We start from the raw sequence: 13,453 nt of genomic DNA on the forward strand, positions 1-13,453 counted from the left end.
TGGTGCACTTTTAGGGCTTTAAAAACCCTAAAAGAAAACCTTCGAAAACATAACTCAACCAGTGTAGGCCAACTTCTGAATTAATGATTTTAATTAGTCAGTTCTTTTTAGTAAAATATAACGCCACCAGTGTAGTTCCATTCCTGAAATGATTCAAATGAGTTGGTTCTTTTTTAGTTAATTTAAACATATGCACCGTAAAACTGTGATACTTAAATCTACTGGCTTGTTTTTAATGACAGTGTGTAGTTTAAGATAAACATTAAGAATTTTGTCAGTATTTGATTAATATTGATGAACGAAATATGGCATTCTTTGGCAAGAATCATTATTGAATTATAGAAATTATCTCATCTGGCAACGGAATGTTCAGAAATGGAAGATTATTAAGAGGTACTGGACCAAGCACCATTCAATTCTTTATCATTTCTAAATCAGGGTGCAGAAATTAAGCAAAGCACAGTGGCCTAAACATTTAGCGACAGCAACCCCTATAAACAGAAGTGAACTTGTTTGCACTGAATGTTGTTCTAAAGTTAAACGAACACACAGCGGCCTAGCAGTGCGCAGACGGGTCAGGCTAATTTGCTGTGGCAGTCAGGACATGGTGATGGAATGTGAATGTCAGCAGGCTCTGTATTTACACACTATATAAAACCGACTAGTAATTAACACTAGGGTCCTCCCGCGCTCAAGTGTAATTGACTGTTTCAAAGGACCGCCACTTCATAATCCAGTGTGTGTATTAAAATTACGCTCTCCATATTGCCCACTCCTTCTAAGGATAAGGGTCAGTACTGCTGGCACAGTGGCTGAAACGCATAAGATTTCTTTACGAGGACATTAACATTTTGACATATTAATAATGAGTAAGTGTATTAAGGTGAACCTCTGAGGGACCTTGCGATTTCATCAGGAGGTGCGCATTTGCTTTCTGCTGGATGATTTTAGTACTAGGCGAACTGTTTTTGTGAGGCATGTTAATTTGAGATGGAAACTCATCTGGTTTATTTTCCTAAAATATAGCTTATTAAATAATTGGATGGGCTAGTATAAGTAGCATTATAGCATAAACCATGTTAACACAAGAAAAAATACACAAAATAAGCTCTGCAGATGACATCTGTGTTTTTTTATAATAATTTTAAAAAACCTTGCTTTAGAAACACCTCATGTGGATCAACCAAAGTATCCACTTTCATTGTGACCAGTGCCGCCATATGCAACACATTTTATTTTGTCATCTTATTGCCCTAACATGTGTCCACACGGTCCCCACAGCCTATTTACCAAGGACATAAACTTAATGGCAGACTCATTTGCATTTGTTAATTTGGCTTGATATGTGCTAATTGATTCTTCTTACTTGTGTATTTTAATTATCCCAAGTTATAGTTGGCCACAGTTTGTGTACCAAATGTAAATTAGCAATGTTTGGTCATTAAATGCCCTCTGAGGAATGAGCATGCTAGCCTGGGAGTAATGAGTGTTAATTAGCTTGTGCAGCATAATTAACAGGTTTTATGTGTAACACTTACATTGTTTAGCGATGGGTTAACATGATGCTTAACTATTTTAAGAAAGTCTGCAAAAAGTAAAGCTGTTTGTAATAATGAACATTTATTCAGTTAAATTATTTTGAAATATATTAACAATGAACACAGATATATTTACTGTATTAAATCAGATGGAGGGTAAGAATTATATCTAAGCAAACACATTTGAAACATTTGAATACAGCAGCAACATTACCAACGTATTCTTTTCTAATCCATATCAATCAATTTTGCGTCTTTTTTGAGGCGTTAAACCTTCAGATGACATAAATTCCTCGATTTTTGCAATTTGGGCCATTATGTCAGATTGTTTCCGTTCCTCTTTTTCTTCAGAACTAGATGCCATAGGTCGGGTCTGTTTCTCCAGGCTCTGGAGTTTGGGAGGAGGAACTGTAGGAGTGCAGTCTTGTCGCAGCCCATTACCCACAGAAGAAGAGACTGAACTGCCACTCGAAGGCGAGCTGTAGGAGATAAGAACTTGATTCTCCTGCGGGAAAATAAAGTGGGTCATAAAAGTGCCATGACACTCTACCTTGATTTAATTCTTATGGACGTATTAATAGCAACGAAAAGGGAAATCCACCAAATTTGGTCTACTGCCATCATGTTAAGTCATACATTAAAGAAAAAACTTGCATACTTTTGTCCTGCTGTTTTCTATCAACATTTAATTTGATAAATGCTGCCATTTCACCCTGCTGAAATACTTCTGGGAATGGAAGTTGTCTTTGGGCACTCAGCGTGTGTTCTACAGCGTTAACTCACAAGATTCTTCACTGGCCCGTGTTTGTAAACTTACTTTCTCCAGTAACATTTCAGAAAAAGACTGCTTGATTGCATTCCACTCTCCTTGACAGTCGTTCTTTTGGTGGGGACGATTGCTTGGAGTTTCCAATCTGTCAGGTGTCTTCATTACGGCTGTGAAAATAGGATTTTAATTTTACATTTATTGTGGTCAGATATTGATTCTTATTATTGAACATACTCTATTAACATTGCAAGACATGCCTCTTTTTGCCAATTTATCCTTCATAAAAAGGGGAGCACATAATGGAGAAACAAGCTCTTGAAATCCAGAGGACCACAGCTCAGTTCTTGAGGATGTTGGATGTGGCTTCTTTTTCCCTTTTATAAAAGTCTCCCATGCAAAGGACGACTGATATCTACTATTTCCAGAATGGTCTGAAGTATCTCCCATTGAAATGCTCTTCTGGTCAACATCTAATTGGTAATTTTCTGTTGTAGACCCAGGAGAAGGATCTTGGTCAGGGTTTGTGATCTTGGCTTCTTCAGAAGAAACACCCAGTTCAATATGTTGCACTTTCAATGGTTGTGAAAGAAAAGTCCCATCCTCTTTTTGAGCATTATTTTCTGATATGACCTCCACTGTGTCAACTGCAGTCACTGAAGTGGTCTGATCAACAATAGGCAACTGTTTAGATTCCACTTCACTGGCCACATTATAGAGGCTCGTTTCAGTCGTGTCATCAGCTTGGGAAACCCGGCTTTGCAAAGGTTCACAGATCAATTCAGGTGATGAGAACTGATCTTTGGACTCATCAAGGTGTGTATCTAAAGATGTTGAGGCACTTGCACTATCAAAAGTGGTTTCAGGCTCCTCATAGACAGTTTTGTGGCATAGACTTGGCTGGGCGGCAATCAAACCTTCTGTAATGTCCGTTTTGTCGTAAAAGACAATTGTGTCTTGTGTATTCGAATTTGCATTTTTTTCTTCTGAAAGTCTCTCTGCAGTTGTTTGACTTTCCTTTTGTGAAACACTGTGGATAAATTCAGGTATGGCAGTCTGGTGGTCTTTGTATTCTTTAGACAGAGATGTAGCATATCCCTGGCTGTCCATGTGTTTATCTGATGTCTGGGATTCAGTCACTTCAGAAATACACAGATTCTGCTCCAGCGGTCTATCTTTCGGTTCCAAAGCCAAAGGGTCGCTGTCTACGCCATAAACAGACCTGGTTTCAGGCCCTGATAGCTCAGCGAGACGACTGTCTGTGTCACTTTGGGCTGGGTTTGAGGGGCATCCTTTATCAACTGCATTGCAGACGGGCTCACTTTCACTGACACCCGTTTTTGTTTCATCACACAACTTTGACAGTTGATTCGTCTTGAGATTAACGTCCTCAGGTCTTGAGATGTTATCAGACCCATCGGTTGAAACCGATGGTGAGAGTACAGGTACTATTCTATCTACCTGCATGAAAATGTCAAGTTCCTTGTTGTTATCAGAGTGACCATCTTTTCTATCCTTCTGAGACTCAATACTTTCATCTGTGTAAGGAAATTAAATGCATGCATCATTATGAGAGAAAAATGAGAAGTACATGTAAGCTTTCTTGATAAAGAGACTCCAGTAACCACCTCCCTGCACTTCACATCATTCTGTATAAAACTATTAGTTATAGTGGCGCCAAGCTTGGCTGGAGAAGACAACTTTGCATTCTTTCTTACCTGGTATGTCTTTATCAGGGTGACTTGTTGGTTCACGGTTATCATGAGGACTAATAAGACTGTCCTCAAGATCTTTATGGAGACTGCTCACCTTCACAAGGTTAATCTCGTTAGATGATGTACCAAGAGAATTGTCTTGATCTTTTAGGGCAATCTGTAATAAAAGATCACAGTCAGATTATAATTCAATCATTTAACACGAATATTGTCAAATGCCTCTTAAAAAATAGTGAGGTTTAGACTTATTTATCCATGAACAATACCTTCTACATGCTTATTAAATAATCACTGGTTCTGAATTTATATGTAATCATCCCACCTCAGAGTTATGAATGTCTTTGACCTTTTGGACTGCAGAAATAGACAGGGCTTTGTGCTGTTCCTGGAGTTGATTATATGCCTGTTTAACCACTATCAGCTCTTCTTGATTTGCCTCCGTTGAGACTTGTAATTGCAGAATCTGTGAGAACACCAATATTATAAAATTTTTTATTCCATTCCATTAAAAAAAATATATATATTTAAAAATGTATATATAAATTTAACAACAAATGTTTTTTAAAAAAAATCACAGTTCCAGCTCTTTCTTTAGCAGAACAGTGATGATTTGTAGAACTTGCCATCACCTCTTTTTTCCAAGTTAGTTTAGAATTTTGGTATTCATCTCTCAGACGAGCAATGCTGTTGTCTCTTTCTTTAGTCCTTTCTTGGTTCAATTCATGTTCTGTTTTAAGGATCTGCAATGAAATTAATCACCCAGAAAATTTTTAATGCAATAATACATTTTTATGTGTTTATTTAACCTGGACAGAAAATTCTAAACAGATGGAGAGGCCAATACAAATCAGTTGGCTTTTGTCATGTTAATAATGGTTTTAATCAGTGAATGACTAAGTGAATTAAATAGAGGAATGGAGGGAATAAAAGAGAAGGAGGCTGTAAACGGTCATTAAACACACTTACTATTATTGAGTTGCACTTTGTGTGTTGTAAATGTGCAAAAGTGATTTTTAGTTCACTCAATCAAGTTTATGAGTACTAGGTGACCATTGTTTACTTCTGCATATTTATAAGTTATTAAAATTTTCAGATTAATCAGATTTAGCATTTTTATTTTGTGTATACTAAATGTGTTTATCTACTTGATACATTTAATTATCTTTTTTATTTATTTTATTATTAAATTAAATGTTAATGATAATTTTAAAAATGTAGTGTGTAAACACAGATAGTGCAAAAAAAAATGTTGGTGTCTATGGGGGGGGGGAGAACTATAATTTGTACAAAAAATAAAAACATTTTTAAAATAGTTGCAGATTTTTGTGTTATTTAAGCTGAAGGTGATTTTGCAGGTGGAGTTGGGTTTGGGGACGCCTGACCTGATATTCCTCACGGAGTGTGCGGAGATCCTGCTCTGCTCGACTCAGAGCTTCTGTCTGTGTCTGCAACAATCTCTGATTGTGCTGGAGGGATCTCAATACCTCCTGACACACACACACACACACACACACACACACACACACACACACACACACACACACGTTAGGTTTAAATATTTTATTGGGACTTTCCATAGACTTAATGATTTTTATACTGTCCAAACTGTATATTCTACCCCCTAACCCTACATATCATAGAAAACTGACTGCATTTTTTCATTTTCAAAAAACATAATTCTGTAGGATTTACAAGCTGTTTTTCTCATGTGGACCAAAAATGTCCTCACAACATTTTGTCCCCATAACATAAGGACCACAAGGTACACACACGCCACTTTTTCAAGACTGTTCACACAGTTCTCCAAATCAACTTTCATCTTGGCACATCAATTAATTTCACATTCAAAATGCACTGAAACTACCAAAACACTTACAGTAATCCATGTCTCAAATCAAGTACCGATTAATTGAAAGAAGTCATTAAGTGCATTTTTTTACCAAAGCAATGATAAATGAACCACAGTTTAGCCCACAGAGACGGCTTTTGTGCTCACTATGTGAAGAGTTTTGAAAAAGTGACCCAAGTATCAAGAAATGTGTCCTAGCGATTGTAAAAAACTGTAAATAGCACACAAAAAGGTCCAGATTTTTATTCTGGGGAGCTTACCTGCTTCTCTGCCCTCTCTGTGGTGGTCTCATTTCTCAGTTTTTTGTTAAGTTCTGTTTCCTAAAAAAATATTACCTTTAAAAACATCCTGGTATCATTTTGCTTTTGCTATTAACAATTGTAAAGAGATTCTACCACAAAGAGTCTCTGCTGAAGTTGTTGAAACTCTTGTTCTTTTAGAACATTCTGTAAACGTTCCTCTCCAGGTCTGCAGACCGATGACACTTTGAATGTAACCAGCTCTTTGTTGATTCTCTCCAAATCCTAAATGTGAAGTAAAAAGGGGCAACAATATGTGATGGAGTGATGGAGCACTTCTCCTAACTTCAAAGCAAATCAATTTGCAAAGCAATAGCGGTTTCATCAGCAGAAAAAAAACACTTTATTTTACCTCTTTTAAGGCTTTAATCGTAGATTCTTGTTTCTCATTGATGGATGTGAGTTTTTTATTAATTCGCATGGCCTCTTCAACTAAAAAAAAAAAAGATTTAAAAAGCTTGGCATTGCTACACAGGCTTTCATTTAGCATTCACCTACAAAGACCAAATAATTCATGTCCACAGAATGACAAATCAATTCACTGATGCAAAGCAAAGGAGTTTTTTTAACATCAAATCTGTCCAGAGTGAATGAAGAAAGATTATAAATACCAGAATACATACAAGCCCAATGTTTTTAGCAGTGACTATCATTGCTTTTTATAAATAGCGATAATAGAGTTTGAAGGCAAAAGATAATCAGGTTTAAACCCTGACTCAACATAAACTGAATTTGAATTACCGGTAAATGTTTGTCAGTTATAACAGTCATACCATTTTGTTCAAGTTTCTCATGGGCCTGCTTGACCATGGCACACTGTCTGGAGAGGGCGGCGAAACGCCTCTCCACCTCTCCCAACTGATTCAGGTGGCTGTCTTTCGTTTGTGTCTGCAGCTGCAACTTTTGCTCCTGTAAAGTTTAAAAACACATTGTCCTCCCTTCGAAGAGGAATATCCCCATTCGCCCGTACAAGTAATAACAGTTCTTCTTCTCGGCAAGGGCAGACCGTGAATATATACTGCATCGGAGAGTTTGAAGACCTTTGTTTAACATCTCGGCTGAGTGCTCCTTTCTGCTAGATAAGGAGTCAACTTCCAAACATGCCTGAGGGGCTTTTATGCGAAGCGCAGCCCGTTACTGTTTGATTGTCTGTATCAAACTGATTCCCCTCTCCGCCATTGAAAGGTTAAACAGAGCGAGGCTCTGATATAAAATATTTTAATAGTGATATTTTCACAGCGGCACTGGCGGTTCACGTGTCACGCCCTCCCTATCCGTTACTCCTGATGATCCGCTCTCCCTCTCAGTTCCTCCTCTTTAATTCTTCCCACTCCCACTTGCCTCTGTCAACAATTTATATAATTGGAAATCCTTACCAGCTCGCTTAATTTCTTCTCCAAACTGTACCTGAGCAACTGCAAGACAGTAGTAAAAGAAAGTGGTTTCAGTGTTTTTTTTTGTCATTTTATTAATACTATATTAAATCATATGAATAAAAAATGAAAGGAAAAGGCACATTATTAAGAGCAAAGACTAGCAAAATAATCTAGAATAGCCAGTTATTTACTATTAATATTATAAGTATAATATTATACTAATTGCATTGCTTTTTACATCAGACTATATTAATAATTTAAAGTCCCCTTGTAGTCAATCATTTAATGACCTATTTAAAAAAAAAAAAATTATCTTCATGCTTTAAAATAGCTTGAATGTAACTACACCCTTGCCTCATTTAGTATACACGGACCTATGAATATGCAAATTAGCCCTGCCTCCACTCAGTCATTGACGATCACACGTTGACGTGATTGATTACAAGGTAGTTTGTGATGTCATAAACACCAGCGGTCTTTGGTTCACCACAGTTTTAAGGAGAAATACTCAGCAATGTTGTTGACTTATAAATTTGCACATGGTTGGTCATATAAAGCACATTAAAAACACCACATGACATACAACATTAAAAGCTTGATTTTCACCACAGGGGGACTTTAACAACTTGCATAATTCTGTAAATCATATGTCTTAGACAAGTGACGCAGTGTTCAAGAACACATCACAATAATTGCTGTGTTTATATATACGAATCAAATTGCTCAGAATACCATTACCAAATAAAAGGGTAACAAGGGCCTTTATTGGCTAATCGTACGGTTGACCCGAGGCTGTGATGAACCGTAGGAGAAAGCATACATCACCCATGTGACATCATTTATCTGACAACACCAAATAGACCTACACAGACCCCCACTAAAAAGGTCAGCGATGAGATGGATTTTCCCACTGTTTTAGATATATGTCCCTAAAGCAAGGTACAGAAGATCTTGTCATGTGTTGTTATTGTATTGATTATATGTACCTGCAGCAGTTTTAGTTCTTCCTTGAGGCTGATGATCTCTTTGTCTTTCAGTTCAGCAGCCAGCTGGTTTTTACCCTTAAAGAGGTCATTAATATTTAGTCAAGTGATGATTAATTTATTTTAATTAAGTATTTTTAATAGTTTTTCATAATACCGTAGTAACTGTTAAAGAAGAAATCAAAATATTGATAAGAACATAAATCAGAGCACAGATTGAAATAGAAATACAAAGCAACTAACCTTTTCTCCCTCAATTCTTCGGATTTGGGCCTGGAACTTTAAATTAGACAAAATAATGTATATATCTGTGAGTGTATATAAAATCTTGCATACATAGATTGAGTGAGATATCATACCTGTTTTTTTACCGCAGCAAGTGATTCTGAATTTTCAGTTGACATTTTGGAATTCTGACTTTGTAAGGTCTCCTGCAAAAATATAGAATAAACCATTGATATGGACATAAACGTTATCTATATAAATAGTTTTGTTTCTATATATGCTCAGTCAGTTCCTAAAAATGTTTAACAGTGGAATCTTGGGAAGTTAGTGGAAAAACAACAGTATTTTTATCATTCATAACAAACCTTTTGCCATTCTAACTCCTGTTTCTCCAGCACAAGTTTACAAATCTGCTCCTCATATCTTGTTTCAGCATCCTGTATCCAAAATGTAGACAAAACACCATTTTATTCATCATCAATAATGAATAAATTCACAAGAAAGGATAGATTACATTATGTGCATGTATCCGAACATAAGAGAGGAGATTTTAGCATATAAAGACATCATTGTCATCCAGTACTGCAGGTTTCGGTCAATGGTTTTCTACATAGTGGCTTTTATGTGCGTGTAGGAGTTTATTTACATTTTCCTAATAAAGTGTGCTACTTGCAAAGCTGTTAACGTTTCGTAGACGGACAATAAATTGAATAAATGGGGTTTTTGCAGGTAAAAAAAAAGAAGAGCATTAAAATTGGTGGGTTGTATTAATCTTTCAGGACAGAGACTGATCACATATGTGATTAGATGCATTAAATCTAATAAAACAATGAGAGAGAAAAAACATGTGTAATGCATCAGGACAATTCGCTTTCAGCATCTGAACGAATTTCCTGTCTCTGGCAAAACGACTGACAACATCCCAAGCTAATACAGTCATTTTAATGGAACACACTTTGCACTCTCTTAAAAGAACACAAGTGACTGCATTCAGCTGAGCGCGTTTGTCTGGCAGGAAATCCTCCATCTTAACCCCGGCCCTATAAACCAGAGAACTACAAAGTGTTAGTTTAATGGCATGCCTGAGGATCACGTTGATTTAATGCCTTTGTTCTTCACCAACATCATAATAACAGTAAAACATGAGAGATACAATTGTTTATTTTTGCTCGTACAACCTTTAAACATGTCCAGCGTCGGGTTTTAAGTGCTTTGCTCGAGGGTACCAGTCATGCAAGCAAATATGTGAATTTGTCAGGTCCTGCTGCATGACCCCATTCTAATGTAAGTGTAACTTCTGCTGGCTTATGTCCAGATGGACAGAAAGTGCTGCTCGCTTTAAGTTCTTCTGAATGCTCATGGCACTCCTCCTCACACAAAATTACATTCCTCAGTTCCTCACGAGAACCTTGATGTCATTGGGATACTAATAGGCTGACAGTCCTAATACACTGAGATGTCATTTAGCAGCCTTTTAGAGAGCTGATATTTGTATGAACACATCGACATTTCTCAGCCAAGAGAAAAATTTGTACGCAAATTAGTTTCTACCTGATCTGACGCTTACAAAATTACTCAGTGTAGTTAGGTTAATTCAGTCATTTTAAATATTATTTGGAGTATATTATTTCATTGCTTTCTATTATAGTTATTGCACTATGACAATAATTTTTTTTAAACAAAGAAGAATATATGTATTAATATTAGTAAAGTAAAGATAAATAAGATAAATACCTAAATAAATAAATAAACAGCATGGGAAGCAGTGGGGGCCAATCAAAGGCAACACAGAGGTTTTATTATTTTTGTCTTTATCTCATTAGGTAATCAATTAAACGAATTGTCTTTAATTGCTGAGCCTAGCAGGGTACTAATGGTAATACAACAACAATAAACTTAAAAAAAAAAACAATGCAATAAACATCATTGTTACCTCCAACCTGCCACTTTTCCAGTTTTACACATTTAAAAACACTTTAGTTGAGGGTCCGATTCTCACTATTAAATAGTTGCATATTAGCATGCATACTAGGATATTGGTTGTTTATTAGTACTTATAAAGCACATATTAATCCGTGGTCTTAATCTGCATGATCATATTCTATATTCCTAACCCAATATCTCAACTTAACAACTACCTTGCTAACTATTAATAAGGAGTAATTATGATTTTATTGAGGCAAAAGTCGTAGTTAATAGTGAGAATTGGACCCTAAACTAAAGTGTGACCACACATTTTATATAATCAGAAAACAGAGGTGAAAGTAATATACCATACCCTGTGAATATACAACTCCTCAACCGCCTCCAGGAGACTTGTTTTAAATTCCAGTACTTGCACTGAGATGGTACGGCCATCATTCTCTACGGCAATGTTTGGGGTCTTCGGTTGACAGAGAGCACCTTCATCTTCCATCTACAGGCAAAAACAGCAGGAGTGTGTGTAAATCTTGGAGCTTTATTTGTGTATAATTTAAAACACATCACTCTGCTTGGGAATATTTCCACTTACCAAGGAGAAAAGCTCTGTTGCGGACTCTAAGCTCAACTCCATTGCACTTGGGAAAAGACTTAAAGCACCTAAACAGAACCTACAGATCAAATCTGGTGTTTTTGCTTTTCTAAACAGCAAAAATATAATTTAAATAAAGCAGTGTTTAATAAATAATGACATACAAATGATCAAAATAAACTTTCATCTGCCAAATAATACAGTATTTTAGCTCAAATGTAGGCTGTTTGCTGTTGGGAATCAACTGCACGACTCTTAACAGGGATCATCCAATCAGAATTTAGAGCTGGAACTATTGGTTTTATAGTATGACAAAAACAACTGCCACTACATAAATTTTGCCTCATAAGAATATAAAAAGCGCTGCTGTAGACAAAGTTCATACCGTTGCGTCAAAATAAGCTTTTTAAATCCCATCTCGAACCTATCAAGGTGAAAATGGCGCCATGGTAAGAGTGTAGGCTAATAGGGGTCAGGGCCATAACACCGGATGGACAGATGGCTCTGTCATTCAGAAGGAATTATATAATAAGATATTTAATTTGATCTGTGCTTGGTCCACTGTATCGCCATCATCATGACTGACTTGGAAAGTGGGAGGGCTTCATTCTGCCTGGTGTTTTAATAGAAGAAAGGCTTTCGTCCATTTAGTCGCTGCTGATATATCAATCATGTGCAGGAATTAAATGATCCCGTTAGAATTTGCTACTATCACAAATGACCTGGAGGGCCAATGTCTTTATTCGCTTCCTCCGCTGATTCACCTCAGCAGATATTAAACAACTTTATAAGCCATGAAAGGCAAAATTAAAAGGACACCATCCATAAAATGGGATAATTCCATGTCTGCGGTGTGATGTTCATATTACTGTTTGTAAACTGACTCGCATAACCACTGATCTGTAAATGGGAATGGCAGCGGTAGGGACTTCAGGTGAAAATCTGCAACGGTCAGATTTAACCTTTGACCTCAGCTGATCAAGTTTACAAGAGAGAAATCTGGATTTAATGTCTGAGAAGACTTTTAACCCCAGACTTACATTTGTTCTGAGTTATTATTAAGCTATATTCTGTCATGGTAAACAAGAAATAACCATGGTTAGCACCGTTTTGGGGAAATGAAAATATATATTTTAATGTATTATAGTAAATTGAAATAGATCTAACGTTATTTCGAATAGTGTAAGCAGCTTTTCGTGATGTTTGAGTCATTTTATTAAGAGTATTCTTTCTTTTTTTTGTATAACTTAAATTTTAATTTCGACCGTGGTAACGTTAACGTTAACTAGCATTTTACCATAACCTATTTTAATTAACGTTGTCGTGGCAGATTATTGTTATAGGCTGAATATACTTTTTATGCCTATAGAAAATAAAAATAGCATATTCTTGAAATGCTAAATAGCAATTTGTTTACAAATGTTTTGGTAAGCTAAGCACAAGCTAAACTATCACAGCATTTATTTATTAGTTATTTAAGTTACCCTCATAAGTGACTAACGTTAAACAGTTAATGAGAAGAGTTGCAAATAGTTAAAGAAAATGAATGGTTGTTTAATAAGCATACTAAGCATAATTTTGAAGAAAAAAGGTTATACTTTAAACAGACCTCGGCGACTCCGTTGTAGCCGCACTGACTGGATTTGATGTGGTTGAGGTTTAGTCAAGGATAACGATATATCTTACAAAAGAATAATAAATCATTCGACTTCTGTACATTTTCCTCTCAAACACCATCATTAAAGATGTTTAACAGCAAATAATGCGGATCTATTAATTATTTTCCCGAATTGTTTTAAATCACGTCACCCTACCTGTGTCATCATCAGTTCAGGCGGTAAAAGAAAAGTTGCCTTTGCTGCCACCCCGAGCCGTTAACGGCTCTGCTGCCACCTAGTGTACACAGTGTGTGACGACGGGAGAAACTCTTCCCACTGTATCTCACAAGAGGTCTTTCTTTTCTACATGTCCGTTGACTTGTGTAGCCTATATAACATTTTTGATGACACTTTTGTATTTGTACATTTTTAGTTTATGGCATAAGAATAAAAAAAAAGTAAAATATATCAAAATATTCGAACATGGCCCGGTATTTAATTTGTTTATAAATATGTAATATATGAATATCTTAATTTGAGTTGGATTTAATGTATAGTTACTAGATGAAAGCTAAAATGCATTTCTTAATTT

General features: G+C 36.2%; 1 protein-coding gene across 6 annotated transcripts; it reads right to left on the reverse strand.

The window, feature by feature from the left end:
• Nucleotides 1-1,591: 1,591 nt before the first annotated feature.
• ccdc73 (coiled-coil domain containing 73) lies at nucleotides 1,592-13,153 on the reverse strand. Of its 6 annotated transcripts, none has more exons than XM_079603305.1 (19): nucleotides 13,078-13,153; nucleotides 11,264-11,331; nucleotides 11,030-11,167; nucleotides 9,117-9,188; nucleotides 8,886-8,957; nucleotides 8,770-8,805; nucleotides 8,530-8,604; nucleotides 7,544-7,582; nucleotides 6,941-7,076; nucleotides 6,520-6,599; nucleotides 6,264-6,392; nucleotides 6,129-6,188; nucleotides 5,402-5,506; nucleotides 4,649-4,759; nucleotides 4,366-4,482; nucleotides 4,023-4,176; nucleotides 2,565-3,842; nucleotides 2,356-2,474; nucleotides 1,592-2,043 (listed from the first exon to the last, which is right to left on the reverse strand). In XM_079603305.1, exons 2-19 carry the CDS (start codon nucleotides 11,303-11,305, stop codon nucleotides 1,777-1,779), a joined length of 3,030 nt encoding a protein of 1,009 aa, XP_079459431.1. In that variant the 5' UTR covers nucleotides 11,306-11,331; nucleotides 13,078-13,153; the 3' UTR covers nucleotides 1,592-1,776. The 6 variants fall into 6 exon arrangements, with proteins under 6 accessions (XP_079459431.1, XP_079459429.1, XP_079459430.1 ...); XM_079603303.1 differs by having other exon boundaries at nucleotides 1,594-2,043; nucleotides 4,342-4,482; XM_079603304.1 differs by lacking the exon at nucleotides 13,078-13,153 and adding an exon at nucleotides 12,873-13,056 and having other exon boundaries at nucleotides 1,594-2,043; nucleotides 4,342-4,482.
• Between the last annotated feature and the right edge of the window lie 300 nt (nucleotides 13,154-13,453).

Source organism: Phoxinus phoxinus (genome assembly GCF_949152265.1).
Source record: "Phoxinus phoxinus genome assembly, chromosome: 25".
NCBI classification, from domain to species: Eukaryota; Metazoa; Chordata; class Actinopteri; order Cypriniformes; family Leuciscidae; genus Phoxinus; species Phoxinus phoxinus.